General features: G+C 48.8%; 1 protein-coding gene across 1 annotated transcript; it reads left to right on the top strand.

The window, feature by feature from the left end:
* The first annotated feature begins 12618 nt into the window (after positions 1 to 12618).
* Positions 12619 to 19165, top strand: LOC142918153 (uncharacterized). The gene is made up of 5 exons (XM_076062257.1): positions 12619 to 12799; positions 12992 to 13112; positions 13535 to 13725; positions 14346 to 14415; positions 18480 to 19165. The coding sequence occupies exons 1-5, from the start codon at positions 12715 to 12717 to the stop codon at positions 18721 to 18723; spliced, it is 711 nt and encodes a 236-aa protein (XP_075918372.1). The 5' UTR covers positions 12619 to 12714; the 3' UTR covers positions 18724 to 19165.
* The last annotated feature ends 4105 nt before the right edge of the window (positions 19166 to 23270 follow it).

Here is a 23270-nt window from a genome sequence, read left to right as displayed (position 1 = left end):
ACACACCCGTGCTGGTGAGAGGGGCCTGCTGTTCAACACACCCGTGCTGGTGAGAGGGGCCTGCTGTTCAACACACCCGTGCTGGTGAGAGGGGCCTGCTGTTCAGCACACCCGTGCTGGTGAGAGGGGCCTACTGTTCAGCACACCCGTGCTGGTGAGAGGGGCCTGCTGTTCAACACACCCGTGCTGGTGAGAGAGGCCTACTATTCATCACACCCGTGCTGGTGAGAGGGGCGTGCTGTTCATCACACCCGTGTTGGTGAGAGGGGCCTGCTGTTCACTCCCATGCTGGTGAGAGAGGCCTACTGTTCATCACACCCGTGTTGGTGAGAGGGGCCTGCTGTTCACCACTCCCATGCTGGTGAGAGGGGCCTACTGTTCAACACACCAGTGCTGGTGAGAGAGTCCTGCTGTTCAGCACACCCGTGCTGGTGCGAATATGGCGCCGATGATAGTAGCCTCAGCCGGTCGGTGCGCCCTGTTTTGTCTTGTTTTGTCTGTCAATTCAGTGTTTTGCCAAGATTTTCGGAGTTCTCTAACAAGAGACGAACTTTTAAATATCAGGGAAACAACTCCTGTGGATTTAATTTCTACTTTTCTGCTTCCAGCGGCAGAATTAGTAGGCATTTTAGTCAATGCCGCGCTAGGCTTTGCTCAAGCAGCGAAACGCCGCCCAAGGGGTAAACGGTCGGGGGCTCTAGTACGGCTACGCAGACGCGGGATCCGAACAGTGCTTCCGAGCTTTTTCCTCTCCAACGTACGTTCACTGTACAACAAAATGGATGAACTTCAGCTACTGATGGTAAAAAACAAAGACTTTCTTTCAGCTTCTGCTTTGTGCTTCACGGAAACATGGCTGTGTGATTTGATTCCGGACACTTCGCTACAACTAGCAGGATTCCATCTTGTAAGATCGGATCGTGACATAGCACTCTCCGGCAAGACGAAAGGCGGTGGTATTTGTTTTTACATTAATAGTGGCTGGTGTGTAGATGTCACAGTGATTCTGCAACATTGTTCTCCACTCCTTGAATCAATTTTTATAACCTGTAAACCGTTTTACTCGCCTCGCGAGTTCGCGTCGCTCATTTTGGTCGGAGTTTATTTGCCGCCTTGTCCTCAGGTTAAAGAGGCCAAACGCATGCTCGCCGATCAGATTCTGAGTGTGGAGCGAGCAAATCCAGATTCGTTGGTTATCGTACTTGGCGACTTTAACAAAGGTAATCTCAGCCACGAACTCCCCAAATACATACAATTCATTAAATGCCCAACCAGAGAAGGGAACACTCTGGATCACTGCTACACTACAGTCAGTAGAGCCTACCACGCCGTCCCCCGAGCAGCACTAGGACACTGACCATGCCATGGTCCACCTGATTCCTGCATACAGGCAGAAACTAAAACTCTGTAAACCTGCTGTGAGGACATCTAAACAGTGGACCAGTGAGGCTGTGGAAGATTTGCGGGTGTGCTTAGACTGTACTGACTGGGATATGTTCACGACTGCTACCAATAGTCTGGATGAACTCACAGAGGCTGTGACGTCCTACATCAGCTTCTGTGAGGACTGCTGTATCCCAACACGTACCAGGGTGAACTTTAACAACAATAAGCCCTGGTTCTCAGCAAAGCTCAGAAGGTTGAGGTTGGAGAAGGAAGAAGCGTTTAGGAGTGGAGATAGAGACAGATTCAAGGAGTCGAAGAACAGGTTTAGCAAAGCGGTGAGAGAGACTAAACGACTGTACTCAGAGAGACTAAAACACCAGTTCTCTACAAACGACGCTGCTTCTGTCTGGAGAGGGCTAAGGCAGATCACCAACTACAAACCCAGAGCCCCCCACACCGCTAACGACTCCCGCCTAGCCAACGACCTGAACGAGTTCTACTGTAGATTCGAAAGACAATTGGACTGTCCTGAACCACCCCTTCCAACCCAAGAGGCCCCATCCCCCACCAATACTACAGAGACGACTATCTCCTTTCAGGAGGGAGAAGTTAATAGACTTTTCAAGAGGCAGAATCCACGCAAAGCAGCCGGGCCGGACTCTATCTCTCCAGCCACCCTCAGGCACTGCGCTGACCAGCTGTCTCCGGTGTTCACCAACATCTTTAACACCTCCCTGGAGACATGCCATGTACCAGCCTGTATCAAGTCCTCCACCATCATCCCTGTGCCCAAAAAGCTAAGGCCAACAGGACTAAATGATTACAGACCGGTCGCCCTTACATCTGTGGTGATGAAGTATTTTGAGCGCCTGGTCCTGACACACCTCAAAGCCATCACAGACCCTCTCCTGGACCCCCTTCAGTTTGCCTACAGAGCCAACAGGTCTGTGGACGACGCAGTTAACATGGCCCTCCACTTCACCCTACAGCATCTGGATGCCCCAGCATCCTACGCCAGGATCCTGTTTGTGGACTTCAGCTCTGCCTTCAACACCATCATCCCTGCCCTGCTTCAGGACAAGCTCTTCCAGCTGAACGTGCCCTACACCACCTGTAAATGGATCACAGACTTCCTGTCTGACAGGAAGCAGTGCGTTAAGCTGGGAACACAAGTCTCTGACTCCAGGTCCATCAGCACCGGAACTCCTCAGGGCTGCGTCCTTTCCCCTCTGCTCTTCTCCCTGTATACCAACAGCTGCACCTCCAATCATCTGTCCGTCAAACTATTGAAGTTTGCGGATAACACCACCCTCATTGGGCTGATCTCTGGTGGGGATGAGTCTGACTATAGGTGGGAAGCTGACAATCTGGTGACCTGGTGTAGCCAGAACAACTTAGAGCTAAATGCTCTAAAGACAGTTGAGATGGTTGTGGACTTCAGGAAGAATACAGCCCCACTCACCCCCATCACCCTGTTAGACTCCCCAGTCAAAATTGTAGAGTCCTTCCGCTTCCTGGGCACTATTCTCTCCCGGGACCTCAAGTGGGAACTGAACATCAGCTCCCTCACCAAGAAAGCTCAACAGAGGATGTACTTTCTACGGCAGCTGAAGAAATTCAACCTGCCAAAGACAATGATGGTGCAATTCTATACAGCGATCATTGAATCCATCCTCACCTCCTCCATAACCGTCTGGTACGCTGCTGCCACTGCCAAGGACAAGAGCAGACTGCAGCGTATCATCCACACTGCTGAGAAGGTAATTGCCTGCAATCTACCAACCCTCGAGGACCTGCACACGACAAGGTCCATGAGGCGAGCGAGGAAGATTATGGCCGATTTCTCCCACCCTGGACACTCTCTGTTTCAGCTACTCCCCTCCGGCAGAAGGCTTCGGTCCATCAGGACCAAAACCTCACGCCATAAAAACAGTTTCTTCCCATCTGCTGCTGGCCTGTTAAACAAGGCCAAGGGCTTACACTGTTTTTAACATATTATCTACATAACCTGCCAAAGACAATGATGGTGCAATTCTATACAGCGATCATTGAATCCATCCTCACCTCCTCCATAACCGTCTGGTACGCTGCTGCCACTGCCAAGGACAAGAGCAGACTGCAGCGTATCATCCACACTGCTGAGAAGGTAATTGCCTGCAATCTACCAACCCTCGAGGACCTGCACACGACAAGGTCCATGAGGCGAGCGAGGAAGATTATGGCCGATTTCTCCCACCCTGGACACTCTCTGTTTCAGCTACTCCCCTCCGGCAGAAGGCTTCGGTCCATCAGGACCAAAACCTCACGCCATAAAAACAGTTTCTTCCCATCTGCTGCTGGCCTGTTAAACAAGGCCAAGGGCTTACACTGTTTTTAACATTTTATCTACATAACCTGCCAAAGACAATGATGGTGCAATTCTATACAGCGATCATTGAATCCATCCTCACCTCCTCCATAACCGTCTGGTACGCTGCTGCCACTGCCAAGGACAAGAGCAGACTGCAGCGTATCATCCACACTGCTGAGAAGGTAATTGCCTGCAATCTACCAACCCTCGAGGACCTGCACACGACAAGGTCCATGAGGCGAGCGAGGAAGATTATGGCCGATTTCTCCCACCCTGGACACTCTCTGTTTCAGCTACTCCCCTCCGGCAGAAGGCTTCGGTCCATCAGGACCAAAACCTCACGCCATAAAAACAGTTTCTTCCCATCTGCTGCTGGCCTGTTAAACAAGGCCAAGGGCTTACACTGTTTTTAACATTTTATCTACATAATGACACCTTGCCGATATTAACTATGTTAACCTATTTGTATTTTTTATTTTTAAATTATATCTTAAAGCTATTTTATATTCGATATTTATTCAATTTTATATACTTCAGCCCCTTGGTGTTAGACTTTTAACCCTTATTATAGTAAGACTTGTTTTAAACTTATTTAAGATTTTAGATTCCTATATGTTGAATGTATGCACCATCCTGCCAAAGTAAATTCCGTGTCGGTGTGAACTTACATGGCGAATAAAACCCTTTCTGATTCTGATTCTGAACTGCTCTTAGCTTCCAGAAGGGGGGGCGTGGCCAGGACGGAGCCAGGCCACGGCGGGGGGATAAGAGGGAGCCCCGGGCGAGAGCTCGGGGCTGTCGCCGGAAGCGGCTTCCCTCGCCGTGCTGTCGTCTCGCCACCATCATCGCAGCCGTCTTCACCATCGCCAGATGCCGCTAGCTAAGACAGCCTGCCAACTGTTCTAGCTAGATAGTGCCGCTGACGATGGACGGTTCTGTTTGAGATATATACACAGTGTACACCCACGTAGGGTGTGTGTGGTCCCCATTGTGTGTGGAATAAAAGTGCCTCCAATTACTACTGTCTCCGAACTGCGTCACTACACTTTTAAAATTGGGCTGAAGTGGTCGATAAAAAATCCTAAAGCAAATATTTGGTGATACTGCATTGGCAGTGGTGCACAATGACTTATTGCTTGTGAATATTGCAAGCTGTGGTTAAAATGAACTAGCTTCACAAATAACTATTTACACACAGCAACATTAGAAGTGTAATTTATTGCCATGCAGTTTTCACATTCTGGATATCTGCAAGTTGGCTTAATTGAGAAAAAAAATAAACCTTTCATAAAAATTGAGCTTCGTTCAAATGAAAAAAAAAATACCAACATTTCAAGAATAACAAGTCCAGCATACATCTTTAACTTTCCGATTAGAAGACAACTCCATCTCACCAGTGAAGATGCAACAACTTAAATTTCGTATACATGGGATCAAACAAATGTCCTTAATTTAACCATAACAGCCACGTGATGCAATGGGAACTAGGAACGACGCCAACTCTGTTTAAACAAGACAGATTGTATGGTTGGGGCAATGTCACAGCTCAAATGTAAATAAACTTAACTGACAAACAGGACACTAGACTCGCGTATTATTATTATTATACTGTGCACGCAATCAACATAACACCGTACTCTTTGGTTATTTCGGTAAAGTCACGTAGGTATAAAATAAAATGACGGTCGCTTGTTGTGTTGCACCCGAAACGTCGTGATTTATTTTATTTTGTAACTACTACTTGATGACTTTACCAAAAGAACCAAGGAGTATGGATTCCTGCAGTCACGAACGCTTCAAATCAAGAAGAATAACACTATTTATACATTTTGATTTAAAGCTTTCGTGAACGCAGGGATTCATATTCTTGGTTCTTCCGGTAAAGTCTCGCAGAAGGGAAACAAGAATATGAATCCCTGCAGTCACGACAGCTTTAAATCAAAACAACAATCTTATTTGTGAATGTTGCAGTTAATTTCCACACTCATCGTGTGGCATACTTTAGCTATTTGTCGGACACCTTTGCTTAAAATGTCACAGTCAAAAGTTTTAAAACCAAATAACTCTAAGCATTAAGGGGCTGCTTTGATCATCAAAAGAACACATCTTGTGTCACAGAATGCCATCATGTTTAACATTAACTGGCCAGGGGATAAGAGTGCTTGACTCCAAATACATAGTTGACCAAGTTCCACTTACTAGAAGCTCAATTGTGATGGTGCTATAGACAGGAATGGCCCCACCAATGGAATATGGAGTTTCCACAACTAGCTCGGAGGTGCTAACAGAGATAAGGACCACCAAACCCACATTTGAGCATTTGGTGACCCGTCAAATTTGGCTCAGAATACTCAATCAGCAAGATACAAAATGTAAAGAGAACACATCAGAAGTTGTGTAGCCAATAAGTCCTGTTTACCAAACCTACTTGGTTACAGAACTTAGGAATTATATTATTTAGATCCAGAGCAAGACCAAAATTAAGTTATAATGCAGGTGACCTTTTCAATAGCAAGGAAAAGTGTAGCTCTCATTCAAAACGCGGGTGTGATGGAGACATGCAGATGGCAAGCCTTGGGCAAAGGCACAAAAAAGCCAGACTCAGAGCAAACAGCCAAGGAACAGGGAAAGCTGATACGCTTAGACAATGCAATTTTTTTACACAGAAATGGTTACAGTCAAACAAAGAGTGCAGTTGCTTAATTAATTTTCCAGTAGGAAACAGCCAGTTTCACCTTAGACTCCACCCTGATTAGCCAAATGTGTCTAAGCACATGTTTAATATGCAGTTGTATTTTTTATTTTACTATTTTTCTGCATGCATAACTAATGCTCCGAATTGGAATATCGAAGCCAATACACAAGGCAGGGAAATTCCTCCTGGCAGCAGATCGATGTCTTAATTAGTAAAGATGCCACGAGAAACACCACGGGAATATCTTCTGGCATCTCTGCAAGAGGTCACACTTAACCAGCACATTCATGTGCTCCATTAGAGCAGTTCAATGCGTGTCAGTCATCTGACATGTGCTACTTATATTTCACTCTCAGAGTTGGTCGAATCCAAATTAAGTGAAACGAAAAATGCAAGGTGGCTCTCTGATATAGGTGTAACAATGGTGCTACTAGTTACACCTCGTGATTAGATGAATTGCCGCAATTTAAAACAATTATAACATTGCAGTGAATGTTGCAGTGGTCTTGAGCCCATTTCATACACATTCAAATAAATATATTATTTTATATTAGATTAAATGAACGCTTAATTACATGAGAAATCGATACTGATAAGAACCCCCAACGAAAAAAAGTGTTAAATGCTCATGTAGTGTGTGCAGCTGAAAGGCTCAACCACACGTTGCGCTAAAACGCTTAACTTTTGAAAAACGTTGATCTCTATTTTTCTTTCTCTAGGATTAAGGGGGCCTGTCGTGGGCAAGTTTCTGATGCAGGTCTAGAGGCCCTGGTGGTGCTCACATCAATGTGGACACACGATGCCCATGCTGGTGTCACTCAGGTGGAGGCATGGGGGTAAAGACAGGCTAAGCCGGTGAGAGATGAATGTTGGTTTGAAGGTGAGAGGGGCACGGATCACATTTAACGTTATCCTGGAACGTGGAGAGGCGGAGGGGTCCGGAGAGACATGGGTAGGTAGCAGCCTCGCCAGCTCAATCTTCCCACTCGTCCTCATCAAAATCATCGTCATCATTGTCATCATCATCCTCGTCTGTTAGGACAAGTTAACAGCAGTTGTAAGAGACAGCCTCATCATGTCAAGGGATGGCCCCAAAGATTATGTTTAATTGTTCTCACTTTAGCAGTGCTAGATGGCTTCCATGTATGTGTAGAGGTGTTAACTACGCGCTGTTGCGTAACCTGCATTGCCACCAGGGCAGTGCAGCATTACCCCTGGGTACAACGGTTGGGGGCAGTCGAGGTGAAACGGATCGTGGCCAGGGTTTGGTACGAGCCAATCAGACGGTTCCACGTGTGAATGTATGATTGGTTCTACCTGGCCACGAAGGAGTATAAGACAGGTGACCCAACGGACCTCGGGGAGTTCTCTCCCTGCACGAAGATAGAAGACTGGGCTGAAGCCTAGCTAGGACCCTGGACCAGCCTTTCAGCCCTTCTAAGGGCTAAGGCTCGGCATACCCAGTGGTCAGGACCCACCGGGCCAGTGGTGGGTCAGATAGCCTCCCCTAGGTCCTAGCCGGAGGACTAGGATAGCGGTAGACGTGTGAGTCCCGCCAAGTCCGGAGGTTGCACCTCCTTAGGTATCAAGGAGGTTAGCGGTAGACGTGTGAGTCCCGCCAGGTCCGGAGGCTGTACCTCCCTAGGGTATCGGGTGAGGGGACCGAATATCCCTCTGTGTGTGTTAAGCGTTGTTTAAGGAAATAATACAATAAACAGAGTGTGCCTCCTAAAGAAGTCTGCTCGTCCTTACAACACTACAACTGGTGTCAGAAGTGGGGTGTTCTGTCCCAAAAAGTTGATGGCATTGGAAGGGTTGTTGCCTATGGTAGCAGAGTCTTCTCTCTTGCTGAACAAAGATACTGTGTGACCAGACGTGAGCTGCTGGCCATTGTTTTTTTTATTCAGCAATACAGGCCGTACCTGTATGGTCAGCATTTTACCGTGCGATCTGATCATTCGGCTTTACAGTACGCTCTGCGGGTTGACCAACCGTCCGGGCAGCTTTCTCGGTGGCTCGAAGTCCTTCAGGACTACGATTTAAATGTCACTTACCGTAGGGGTGCACAACACACGAATGCCGATGCGTTGTCTCGCCTCCCGCCGGCTCAAAAATGTGTGTGTTTTTTGGGCTCGGGCCGTTGTAAGCCGCCACTGCCTGCGCAGGTCGCGCCTCTCACAACGGTGTCAGCCGCACTTCCCGCCGCCTCAGCGCCGATGTTGGATCATGCAGATCCAATGGCCAGTGACGATTTGCTGGGGCTAACTTTGGCCAAATGGGGTCGGCACCAGGGCGAGGACATGTCGTTATTGAGGTTGCGTCGCCACGCGAATAATGCGGTTCCAAGACAGGGCAAATTTAATTCATTTGTCATGAAGCACGGCTTGTTGATGCATCGGGATGCTGACTCGTGTCAACATAAAATCGTCGTGCCATCCGCCTTGCGATGCAAGGCCGTGTGGGCGGCGCATGAGCGTTTATTGCACCTGGGTGTTCATAAGACCATTGGGTTGTTGCGGTTGCAATTTTTCTGGCCGGGCATGCTGCGCGAGGTCACTGACATTTTGCTGGGATGCACCCATTGTGCGCAACGTAAACCGCCGGCTAAACTGGCATGTCCACCCCTGCAACCCATTTCGGTCTCTCGTATAAATGAGTTGGTGGCTCTCGATATTTTGGGGCCTTTTCCTACTACGCCACGGGGTAATAAGTACCTTCTGGTTGGGGTAGAGTATTTTACACGGTGGCCTATGGCCTGGGCCCTCCCCAACCAGTCGGCGGCGGCCATTGTGGACGCCTTTGTTCAAGGCTACGTCCTGGACAAGGGCGCACCAGAACGGTTGCTGTCCGATCAGGGAAGAAATTTTTCGGGAGCCTTGCTAAATGATGTGTGCCGCCTGTTGGGCACTAAGAAAGTGCGCACTTCGCCCTACCATCCCCAGACCGACGGCATGGTGGACCGCCTTCATAGAACTCTCACCGCTATGTTATGCCATCAGGTCGATGAATCCCACCTCTATTGGAACTTGCAGGTTCTGGGGGTCCTCGCCGCATACCATATGGCACCTCACGCGGCGACGGGATTTTCCCCGTTCTTTCTAATGTACGGCAGGGATGCCTTTCCTCCCGCCGACGTTCGGCTGGAAATCGAACAGCCACCGCAAAAGTCAAAGCTCGTTGACCACTTGCGATTCAACCTCCGTAAGTTGGCCGAGGCACGGGAGTCCGCCATTGAAAATTCGGCTTCCCGCCAACGGGCGAATTTGCGACTGCGGGACCCTCGGTCGTACACGCATCGGTGGGCACCGGGAGACAGGGCATGGCTCCACTGCCCCCAGGTGCCGGTGTCCACGTCGACCAAACTCCTCAGACCATGGCGAGGCCCGGTTGAGGTAGTGGAAGTCCTGCGTCCCCAATGTGTTAAAATTAGCTGGGACGGCGTCGCTGGTGCGTTCACCCCTCTCGGTTAAAACCCTTCGTCATGCCACGCGTCCCTCCACAACACACACGACACGGGGGCCGAGTGTGCGACGCGTCCAACGAGCCGGATGTTGCCCCGTTGGTGCCTAACCCACAGCGCAGGCGTGTCATTCCTCCTGCAGATGACGCGGGAGTGACGGCTCCATGCAGGCCACGTTCGGCCTCAATGGACCGTGGAGCAGCAGGTGTCCCCATGGAGATGCCTAAAGGCCCACCGGATGCTCTGGCTCATCCTCCTTCTTCCCTTGTGCCGCCGACAAAGCCTGCCATCCCCTACGATGGTCCCGCGAAATGCACGTGCGCGAAATCTCGCCGGTTGTTATGTTTTTTTGGCATGTCTAGTGCCTTGTACATACGTTATGTTGTTAAGGGGGGTATTTATAGGGGTTTTATTGTTCTTGTTGTTCGTGAGGCACACTCACAATTCTTCTACCGTTGGTAATTTCGGAGTTTCCCATTGTTGCAGCGGGAACGCTGGAGCTTCCGAAGGAGGGGGTGATGTAGAGGTGTTAACTACGCGCTGTTGCGTAACCTGCATTGCCACCAGGGCAGTGCAGCATTACCCCTGGGTACAACGGTTGGGGTCAGTCGAGGTGAAACGGATTGTGGCCAGGGTTTGGTACGAACCAATCAGACGGTTCCACGTGGGAATGTATGATTGGTTCTACCTGGCCACGAAGGAGTATAAGACGGGTGACCCAACGGACCTCGGGGAGTTCTCTCCCTGCACGAAGACAGAAGACTGGGCTGAAGCCTAGATAGGACCCTGGACCAGCCTTCCAGCCCTTCTAAGGGCTAAGGCTCGGCATACCCAGTGGTCAGGATCCACCGGGCCAGCGGTGGGTCAGATAGCCTCCCCTAGGTCCTAGCCGGAGGACTAGGATAGCGGTAGACGTGTGAGTCCCGCCAGGTCCGGAGGCTGTGTACCTCAGGTATCAAGGAGGTTAGCGGTAGACGTGTGAGTCCCGCCAGGTCCGGAGGCTGTACCTCCCTAGGGTATCGGGTGAGGGGACCGAATATCCCTCTGTGTGTGTTAAGCGTTGTATAAGGAAATAATACAATAAACAGAGTGTGCCTCCTAAAGAAGTCTGCTCGTCCTTACAACACTACACATCCATGATGTGTGGATGCGCCGATGCCGGAACAGCGTGTTGGTAATTACAAGTCCATGGGCTGAACAAAAATCTAGCAGCCTCCTACCGTTGTTATTAAGCTGATCCGGCCCATGCCCTCCAATCACTCCAGGCCAGGTGCCAGCATCATGACCAACTCGGGCATTGAAGTCACCCAACAAGATGACTCTATCCCGAGGGGCCACTTTAGCCAGCACCTGTGACAGAAGGTCATAGAAGGCATCTGACTCATCGGCTTTGCCTGCATCCCTCCACGGATGTTCGTCTTCGGTGGAGGCATAAGTAACCACGACCACCAATCCTCGCCTCCGATTGATGGGAAGGCGAGCCCAAAGTAGCCTGGGGCTTACAGCTTCCCACACCTCACCGCCACGCTCCCACGCCCCCTTCATTCTTTTGTTCAAAAGAAGAGCCACACCTCCTGAATGCCACAGAGATCCAGGCGGTACCGTTCCAGCACCCGATAGAGGAGTGGCAGCCTCTCCTCCGCAGTGAGCGTTTGAACATTCCACGTGGCCATCCGAAATGGCTTTTCGTTGTTTCTGGAGGAGCCCCGAGGGTTGAGATTCAATCTCCTGGCTCCGCCAATTGGGGTTTGGCCAGGAGACGTCATAGACGCCTGTCAACCCCGGGGCCTCCGGCACAAGCTTATTTGTTACATATTTAAGTTTAAGTCGTAGTTTCGTGGTAATTTTTTGAAGATGGAGGGGTTACCAGCCCCTCGCACCCGTCCAGAGCCCCCGTTTAGCCCCTGTGGTGGTCACAGACGCCATGAGGGGAGGAGCCAATCAAAATTGGACCTCCCCCCACAGCACTGTCCACGACAGAGTTGCCCGTCCGGCACCGCGAGGTGCATACACAGGTACACACACAGGTACACACACACAGGTACACACACAGGTACACACACACAGGTACACATACACAGGTACACACACAGGTACACACAGGTACATACACACAGGTGCACACACAGGTACACACACAGGTACACACACACAGGTACACACAGGTACACACACACAGGTGCATACACACATGTACACACACAGGTACACACACAGGTACACACAAAGGTACATACACAGGTACACACACACAGGTACACACAGGTACACACACAGGTACACACAGTACACATACACACAGGTACATACACACAGGTACACACACACAGTTACACACACAGGTACACACACACATACAGGTACATACACAGGTACACACACACACAGGTACATACACAGGTACACACACACAGGTACACACACACAGGTACACACACAGGTGCACACACACAGGTACACACACACAGGTACACATACACACAGGTACACACACACAGGTACACACACACAGGTACACACACAGGTGGGCATCACACCCACACACGATAGTCGATCATGTTCAATTCTCATGTAATCAAAGTAGGAATCGATTCATTAAGATTAATTTTCGACCGCTTAATTCTCATGTTATCCGAACGGAAATCGATTTAATTAGCTTAATCAACCGTATATCGATTCCCATGTTATCCCAAATGAAATCGACTCTATACATCCGTTACTCTACAATAATCGATTCCTAATGTTATCCCATTAAGAATCGATGCGAGTATAGTTAATCGAACCGGGAATCGAATTTCTCTCCACGTGACTAAAGATCGCTCCATGGCGATGCGTCAACTCGTCTCTAGACTTGGCCTACTCTTCCTCTTCCTCCTCCTCCACCTCGTCACGTGGTGCAGCAGCCACGGTGAGCCGGGCCGGTCGATACATCGGGTGCCAGGTTGTGGTGGACGTGGGGAGCGGTGGTGCAGTGGTTAGCGCACTGTGTGAGCGAGTGTGGGGAGCGGTGGTGCAGTGGTTAGCGCACTTTGTGTGAGTGTGTGGGGAGCGGTGGTGCAGTGGTTAGCGCACACTGAGTGCTGTTTGCCCATCTCCCCAGCCTCGGCTTCCCCATTGAATGTGCGCGTGGAGTCTCGAGACCTGCTGACACAACTCCGCTGGGAACCAGCTGACGTGAACCCCGCCACCAGCAGCGTCACCTACAGAGTGGAGAGCAAACTGTGAGATGGTCACTCACTCACTCACCCACTCACTCACCCACTCACCCACTCACTCAGTCACTCACCCACTCACTCACTCACACACTCAACCACCCACTCACTCACTGACTCACCCACTCACTCACCCACCCACCTACTCACTCACCCACTCACTCACTGACTGACTCACTCGCCCACTCACCCACTCACCCACCCACCTACTCTCTCACCCACCCACTCACTCACTGACTCACTCACTCACCCAGCCACTCACTCACCAACTCACCCACTCACTCACTCATCCACCCACTCACGCATCCACTTACTCACCCACTCTCTCACTCGCCCACCCACCCACTCACCCACTCACTCACTCACTCGCCCACCCACCCACTCACCCACCCACTCCTCACCACCTCCTCCCCGTGTCTCTGTCTGTGCAGCTATGGACGAGCCCACTGGCGGAACATCTGCGCTGCCACAACAGAGACTCGGTGCGATGTCTCCTCAGCTCTGCGGCATCCCGGTGACCGCTATCAGCTGCGCGTCAGAGCCACCGTTTCATCGTCATCACCGGTGGCCTCACCAATCTCCTTGCCCTGGGTCGTGGTTGAGGTCTTACCCTTGAAGACAAGTCAGTGGCTTTGTCTATGTGTGGGTCTGGGTTTCTCAGTCTGTGTGTTTCTGTGTATTTGTCTGTGTCTCTGTGTGTCTATGTGTATGTTTGCGTGGCTGTGTATGTGTTTCTGTGTGTCTCTGTGTGTCTGTCTGTCTGTGTGTATGTGTGTCTGTATGTGAGTGTCCCTGTGTGCCTGTGTCTCTGTGTGTCTGTGTATTTGTCTCTGTGTCTGTCTCTGTCTGTGTGTATGTATGTGTGTATGAGTGTCTGTATGTGAGTGTCTCTGTGTCTCTGTGTGTCTGTCTGTGTGTATGTATGTGTGTCGAAAAGCCACTACGGGTGGCCACATGGAATGTTCGAACGCTCACTGCGGAGGAGAGGCTGCCACTCCTCTGTCGGGAGCTGGACCGGTACCGCCTGGATCTATGCGGCATTCAGGAGGTCCGGTGGACCGGCTCTGGCTCCTGCTACCATGAGGGGTGGACAGTCCTCTACTCGGGGCAGGAGACTGCCAAAGAACAGTGCAGTGTATAGTGTAGTGTAAAGTGTAGTGTATAGTGTAGTGTATAGTAGTGTATAGTGTAGTGTATAGTGTAGTGTATAGTGTAGTGTAAAGTTGTTGTTGTTGTTTGTAGGAGGAGGAGGCGCCCCGAGCCTGGACCACGAGAAGCTGCAGATGAGTGATGGTGTCAATGTCGTGTGCAGGTAAATACCACCATCACCACCATCACCACCACCACCACCACCATCACCACCATCACCACCATCATCACCATCACCACCACCATCACCACCATCACCACCATCACCATCACCACCATAACCACCATCACCACCATCACCACCATCACCACCATCACCATCACCACCACCATCACCACCACCATCATCACCATCACCACCATCACCACCACCATCACCACCATCACCACCATCACCACCACCATCACCACCACCATCACCACCATCACCACCATCACCATCACCACCATCACCACCATCACCACCATCACCATCACCACCATCACCACCATCACCACCATCACCACCACCATCATCACCATCACCACCATCACCACCACCATCACCACCATCACCACCATCACCACCACCACCATCACCACCATCACCACCATCATCACCATCACCACCACCATCACCACCATCACCACCATCACCACCATCACCACCACCATCACCACCATCGCCACCATCACCACCACCATCACCACCATCACCACCACCATCACCACCATCACCACCACCATCACCACCATCACCACCATCACCACCACCACCACCATCACCACCATCACCACCATCACCATCACCACCATCATCACCATCACCACCACCATCACCACCATCACCACCATCACCATCACCACCATAACCACCATCACCACCATCACCACCATCACCACCACCATCACCACCATCACCACCATCACCATCACCACCATCACCACCACCATCACCACCACCATCATCACCATCACCACCATCACCACCACCATCACCACCACCATCACCACCATCACCACCATCACCACCATCACCATCACCACCATCACCATCACCACCATCACCACCATCACCATCACCACCATCACACCATCATCACCACCACCATCACCACCATCACCACCACCATCATCACCATCACCACCATCATCACCATCACCACCACCATCACCACCATCACCACCATCACCACCACCACCATCACCACCATCACCATCACCACCATCATCACCATCACCACCACCATCACCACCATCACCATCACCACCATCACCACCATCACCATTACCACCATCACCACCACCATCACCACCATCACCATCACCACCATCATCACCATCACCACCACCATCATCACCATCACCACCATCACCACCATCACCATCACCACCATCACCACCACCATCACCACCATCACCATCACCACCATCACCACCATCACCACCACCATCACCACCATCACACCATCACCACCACCACCATCACCACCATCACCACCATCACCACCACCATCATCACCATCACCACCATCATCACCATCACCACCACCATCACCACCATCACCACCACCACCATCACCACCATCGCCATCACCACCATCATCACCATCACCACCACCATCACCACCATCACCATCACCACCATCACCACCATCACCATCACCACCATCACCACCACCATCACCACCATCACCACCATCATCACCATCACCACCACCATCACCACCATCACCATCACCACCATCACCACCATCACCATCACCACCATCACCACCACCATCACCACCATTACCATCACCACCATCACCACCATCACCACCACCATCACCACCATCACCACCATCACCATCACCACCATCACCATCACCACCATCACCACCATCACCACCACCATCACCACCACCATCACCACCATCATCACCATCACCACCACCATCACCACCATCACCACCATCACCACCATCACCATCACCACCATCACCATCACCACCATCACCACCATCACCACCATCACCATCACCACCATCACCACCATCACCATCACCACCATCACCACCATCACCACCATCACCATCACCACCATCACCACCATCACCACCACCACCATCACCACCATCACCACCATCACCATCACCACCATCACCACCATCACCATCACCACCATCACCACCATCACCATCACCACCATCACCACCATCACCATCACCACCATCACCACCATCACCACCACCACCATCACCACCACCACCATCACCACCATCACCATCACCACCATCACCATAACCACCATCACCACCATCACCACCACCACCATCACCATCACCACCATCACCATCACCACCATCACGACCATCACCACCATCACCACCATCACCATCACCACTATCACCACCACCACCACTATCACCACCATCACCATCACCACCATCACCACCACCACCACTATCACCACCATCACCACCATCACCACCACCATCACCACCATCACCATCACCACCATCACCACCATCACCATCACCACCATCACCACCATCACCACCACCACCATCACCACCACCACCATCACCACCATCACCATCACCACCATCACCATAACCACCATCACCACCATCACCACCACCACCACCATCATCACCACCATCACCATCACCACCATCACCATCACCACCATCACGACCATCACCACCATCACCACCATCACCATCACCACCATCACCACCACCACCACTATCACCACCATCACCACCATCACCACCACCATCACCACCACCATCACCATCACCACCATCATCACCACCAACACCACCACCACCACCACCATCACCACCATCACCACCATCACCACCACCATCACCACCACCATCACCATCACCACCATCACCACCATCACCATCACCACCATCACCATCACCACCATCACCACCACCACCATCACCACCACTATCACCACCATCACCACCATCACCACCACCATCACCACCATCACCACCATCAACACCACCATCACCACCATCACCACCATCACGACCACCACCACCATCACCATCACCACCACCATCACCACCATCATCACCACCATCACCACCACCATCACCACCATCACCACCACCATCACCATCTCCACCACCATCATCACCATCACCACCATCACCATCACCACCATCACCACCACCATCACCACCACTATCACCACCATCACCATCACCACCATCACCACCACCATCACCACCATCAGCACCATCACCCTCACCACCATCACCACCACCACCACCACCATCACCACCACCATCACCACCACCACCATCACCACCACCAGGTATGTAGAAGGGCTGAACGATGAATCGATCTGAAATCGAAATCGCAATTTGAACAATGCGATGAGCAAATCGCAAAGGCTGTGATTCTGTGCGTGTCTTTATTTATTTCACTTAACAATTGTTCTATGTTTGATTGTTCTATTTCATAATTGGTTTTTTACAAAACTGACACCTTTTTTACAAGGAGTCATGTTCACATTGACCACAATACCTGCGGTCGGAACGCAAACACAAAACAACTCTGATAATGTATGTGGCACTGTCCTTGAAATTGATTGGTCCACACCCGAGACAGCTTTCTTTAGAGCCTCGTCTCACGTTGGTGTTGGACCAGATGACGTCAAAAGGCGCACAACTCAAAGGCAATGCACCATCAGAGTATGAGAGCTCGGGGTGAATCATTTACACCATTGGAAACCTCATTTGCCAGTAACAAAATATGATCATTGTTTTTTTACCCTTTTTACATTATCAGAGTTGTTGTTTTGTGTTTGCGTTCCGACCACAGGTATTGTGGTCAATGTAAACATGACTCCTTGTAAAAAAAGGTGTCAGTTTTGTTGCAAGATAAAAGGGTGAAAAACCAATTATCATATTTTGTTACTGGCAAATGAGGTTTCCAATGATGTTCTATTTCAATTAGAACATTTTCATAAATACACGCTGGAAGCAATTCAAGTTCTCATTCTTGCATGAGAACATCCAGAGCAGCTCATATTGCGGTGGTATCACGTGGAAATGACTCCATCACGTGTTTTACATCGATTACACAGTGAATATCGAACCGGAGCTTGACTCAATATATTTTTTTTATCGCAAATCAAATCGCAATCGATCTGTCAGAGAAATGTCACTTGGATATCTTCCCCAAGTGGCTGAGCCCCAGTACGGAGTCTGACTCCTCGCTCACTGTCCTCACTTCTTACAGTGACTTGGACAGCAGCCTGCTGGCCGGGGGTCGCCATGACGACAACTACGACGGTGATGGTGGTGGTGATGGTGGTGGTGATGTTGGTGGTGATGGTGGTAATGGTGGTGATGGTGGTGATGTTGGTGGTGGTGATGGTGGTGGTGGTGATGGTGGTGGTGGTGGTGATGGTGGTGGTGGTGATGATGGTGGTGGTGGTGGTCGTTGTGGTGGTCGTTGTTGTTGTTGTTGTTTACCAAGGTAGAGCCTCGCTCTCTCTCGTAGGGATGTCAGTTGAGTAGCAGCGAGCATGGGAATCGATGTCCAGGTTGGAACTTTACAACGTGGGGCCTAGCCACGCGGGGCCTTGCCTCCTGCCCTCGCCTGGTTGCGTTCACTTTAATAATCTCGCTTAGTTGAGCAATCTTTGTAAGAAAGTAATCTACCAGGCTATGCGTTTATTGTGTGTTGATCGACTCTCTGTGTTGCATTGCATTACATTTAAAAATTTTACTCAGTTTCTTTGATTAAGTGAGCTTTTGATTTAATGCTTTCTTGACTGCGGGGATTCATATTCTTGGTTCTTTCAGTAAAGTCACCACCGCGTAGAAGGGAAACAATAAAATAAAATAAAAATTTAAAACAATAAAATTCTCACGACGTTTCGACTGCAACACAAGCAATCATCATCAGGTGTGAAAACCATCAGCAAGAAAATGTTCTTGCTGTGGTTTTCACACCTGATGATGATTGCTTCTTGTGTTGCAGTCGAAACGTCGTGAGAATTTTATTGTTTTATATTTTTATTATTTTATTGTTTCCCTTCTATGTGGTGGTGACTTTACCGAAAGAATCAAGAATATAAGTGAGCTTTCTCTCTCTCTGCGTGTCCTCTTGTTATTATTATTTCCTGCAGTCACCAAAGTTCCAAATCTCTTATTGACACAAGGCCGTAATTATAATATATTATAATAATTATAATATGTTATAATAATTATAATATATTGGTGGGGGACATATCCCCCACAATAATCAAATATGGTCAAAATGCCCCCCCCAATATATTGCTATAAAAATAAATATTTTTTAAAATAATAATTGCTATGCTATGTTAATAAAAAACAATTTGCTAAACCTTGGCCACAAAATGTGGACTTGTCTTCATATAACAATGCGTAGATTTGTGTTTATATGATTGCCTTGTACTTTATGAACCCCTAATCTCTGCCATTACATACTATGAAACAAGAAAAGTTAAAAAAAATAAACAGCAGAGCAATGTAATACAATACAATATTATACATTATTGTATCAAATAAAACAAAAATACATCCCATGTGTTAGTGAAATTTTTCAATATTTTAGGAAATTAGTTTTCAAATTTAGATTTTTTTCTGGGGGGGGACCCTAGAGCCCCTGGTAGATTTGGTCCCCCCCAATGTTGACTCCATGGCTACGGCCTTGCATTGACTCGCGGATTTCTCTACACCCCTCCCCTCTCTCTCTGCCCCCCTCTCTCTCTATTTAAGGCCTCGACACAGAGGCGTTGTTTCTCTGTGTGCCTACAGTGAGGGAAAAAAGTATTTGATCCCCTGCTGATTTTGTACGTTTGCCCACTGACAAGGAAATGATCAGTCTATAATTTTAATGTTAGGTTTATTTGAACAGTGAGATACAGAATAACAACAAGAAAATCCAGAGAAACGCATGTCAAAAATGTTATAAATTGATTTGCATTTTAATGAGGGAAATACGTATTTGACCCCCTCTCAATCGGAAAGATTTCTGGCTCCCAGGTGTCTTTTATACAGGTAACGAGCTGAGATTAGGAGCATACTCTTAAAGGGAGTGCTCCTAATCTCAGCTTGTTACCTGTATAAAAGACACCTGTCCACAGAAGCAATCAATCAATCAGATCCCAAACTCTCCACCATGGCCAAGACCAAAGAGCTCTCCAAGGATGTCAGGGACAAGATTGTAGACCTACACAAGGCTGGAATGGGCTACAAGACCATTGCCAAGCAGCTTGGTGAGAAGGTGACAACAGTTGGTGCGATTATTCGCAAATGGAAGAAACGCAAAAAAACTGTCAATCTCCTTCGGCCTGGGGCTCCATGCAAGATCTCACCTCGTGGAGTTGCAATGATCATGAGAACGGTGAGGAATCAGCCCAGAACTACACGGGAGGATCTTGTCAATGATCTCAAGGCAGCTGGGACCATAGTCACCAAGAAAACAATTGATAACACACTTCACCGTGAAGGACTGAAATCCTGCAGCGCATGCAAGGTTCCCCTGCTCAAGAAAGCACATATACATGCCCGTCTGAAGTTTGCCAATGAACATCTGAATGATTCAGAGGACAACTGGGTGAAAGTGTTTTGGTCAGATTAGACCAAAATGGAGCTCTTTGGCATCAACTCAACTCGCCGTGTTTGGAGGAGGAGGAATGCTGCCTATGACCCCAAGAACACCATCCCCACCGTCAAACATGGAGGTGGAAACATGCTTTGGGGTGTTTTTCTGCTAAGGGGACAGGACAACTTCACCGCATCAAAGGGACGATGGACGGGGCCATGCACCGTCAAATTTTGGGTGAGAACCTCCTTCCCTCAGCCAGGGCATTTAAAATGGATGGTGGATGGGTATTCCAGCATGACAATGACCCAAAACACACGGCCAAGGCAACAGGAGTGGCTCAAGAAGAAGCACATTAAGGTCCTGGGGTGGCCTAGCCAGTCTCCAGACCTTAATCCCATAGGAAATCTGGAGGGAGCTGAAGGTTCGAGTTGACAAACGTCAGCCTCGAAACCTTAATGACTTGGAGAAGATCTGCAAAGAGGAGTGGGACAAAATCCCTCCTGAGATGTGTGCAGACCTGGTGGCCAACTACAAGAAACGTCTGACCTCTGTGATTGCCAACAAGGGTTTTGCCACCAAGTACTAAGTCATGTTTTGCAGAGGGGTCAAATACTTTTTTCCCTCATTAAAATGCAAATAAATTTATAACATTTTTGACATGCGTTTATCTGGATTTTTTTGTTGTTATTCTGTCTCTCACTGTTCAAATAAACCTTCCATTAAAATTATAGACTGATCATTTCTTTGTCAGTGGGCAAAGTACAAAATCAGCAGGGGATCAAATACTTTTTTCCCTCACTGTATGTGTGTATCTCTCTCTGTGTGTCTCTGTGTTATCTCTCTCTGTCTATGTGTCTCCGTGTCTGTGTTTTGTCTCTCTGTCAAATTGAGCAATCTTTGGAAGAACGTTATCAACCAGGTGGGGTGTTGACTCTTATGTTGGCCGACTCTCTGTGTTGTATTGCATTACATTTCTATTCTAGATTTAAAGCTTTCGTGACTGCTAGGATCCATACTCTTTGGTTCTATTGGGTAAAGTTACGTAGGTAAAAAATAAAATAACAAAAATCACGATGTTTCGGCCACAACACAAGCGGCCTTCATCAGGTGAAGGGACGAGACTGTCTGGAGGACAGCGCTGGAGTGGAAAAAGCCACGCGCAGATCACGACCTTTAAGCTGTGTGAGAAGAAACAAAGCGCCTTGACAGGAATTAGCATAGAATTTAGCATTGATATGGCTCATTGAAATAGCTAAGTTAAAGTATACACATCCGCAGAGGCACCCCTTGACAAAGGAATTAGCATAGAATTTAGCATTGAAATAGCTGAGTGATTAGCTTGTAACTGGTCACAGAAATAGCTATGTTAAAGTCAGAGCATATACATTCACCGAGGCACTTAGTACAAATCAAACAGGAGAATTTAGCGAAATACAACCACGCTCAGACCGCGGACCTTTAAACTGTGTGCGAGCAAACAAGGTGTCCTGACAAAGAAATTAGCATAAAAATTAGCATTTTATTGGCCGATTTTAGAAAAGAGGTGTTGTACGTGCCGGTGGACTTGCCGTTTGGCGCGGGGGGGGGGGGGGAGGAGAGTTTACCTATTGATGGTGTGAAAAGGGAATTTATAAGAGCTGCGAAAGTTTGGGGTACCACTACTTGAAAAATATACTGTACCATTGAAATTAGTTTAATGTTTAGTTCGATTTAGAACATCTTTCCAATGGTTGCTAAATTTGAAACCATCTTCTCGGTTGAAATTGTGTCTGTGTTTGTAGATCTGAATTGCCTCGTGAACAAATCTCTGATAAAAACCCGTGGGTTTGCAAAGAACCTTGGTATCGGAGAAAATTATATCGTGATCCCCCACAGCGTTGTAACAGTGATCAGCCATGGCAGAAAATAATTCGTTTTGCCGTGTTTCAAATCTGATTTGTGGTCGCGAATTCGGTCAGAGACATGTCGCTTTGTCTCCCCAATATAGCAATCACCGCAGGTACAACTCAATTTGTAAACCCCGGGGTACTGTAAGTCAGGAATGACATCCTTCACGGATGGGATCAGATCACGAATTTTGTGTACTGTATTGAACCGGACCTGGATCTTGTGTTTGTTTAGAATTTTGGAAATCTTTTTAGTAATGCCTGCTATATATGGTAGTGTGATGGTTTTGACCGGAGTATCAAGTGGTTGTTTCTGTATGGAGGGAGAAACAGCTTGGCGGATGGTACGGTCAGAGTAACCATTCCTTTTGAGGACCAGTTGTACATGTTTTAATTCACTGGTCAGGTGGTGTTGGTCCGAAATGCAATGAGCCCTATGGTATAAAGTTTTGATGAGAGAATTCTTTTGGGTTGGGTGGTGGTGGGAATCAGGTTTCAAGTAGGAATCTGTGTGGGTGGGTTTCCTGTAGACAATGCCCCAATGAGCCATCAGGTCTCCTCTCAA

The sequence above is a fragment of the Petromyzon marinus genome, unplaced genomic scaffold (assembly GCF_048934315.1).
Source record: "Petromyzon marinus isolate PM22_M1 ecotype Great Lakes invasive population unplaced genomic scaffold, UKy_Petmar_22M1.pri1.0 PM_G_Scaffold_56, whole genome shotgun sequence".
Lineage (NCBI taxonomy): Eukaryota > Metazoa > Chordata > Hyperoartia > Petromyzontiformes > Petromyzontidae > Petromyzon > Petromyzon marinus.
This window is presented reverse-complemented; position numbering and strand designations above follow the sequence as displayed.

Excerpts from the sequence above, each read along its gene's own strand:
- LOC142918153 (XM_076062257.1), top strand. The coding sequence starts at position 12,715 with ATGGCGATGCGTCAACTCGTCTCTAGACTTGGCCTACTCTTCCTCTTC. Across the intron at positions 13,726-14,345 it reads GGTCTTACCCTTGAAGACAA|GAGGAGGAGGCGCCCCGAGC; the intron begins GTCAGTGGCTTT and ends TGTTGTTTGTAG. Across the intron at positions 14,416-18,479 it reads GGTGTCAATGTCGTGTGCAG|TGACTTGGACAGCAGCCTGC; the intron begins GTAAATACCACC and ends CACTTCTTACAG.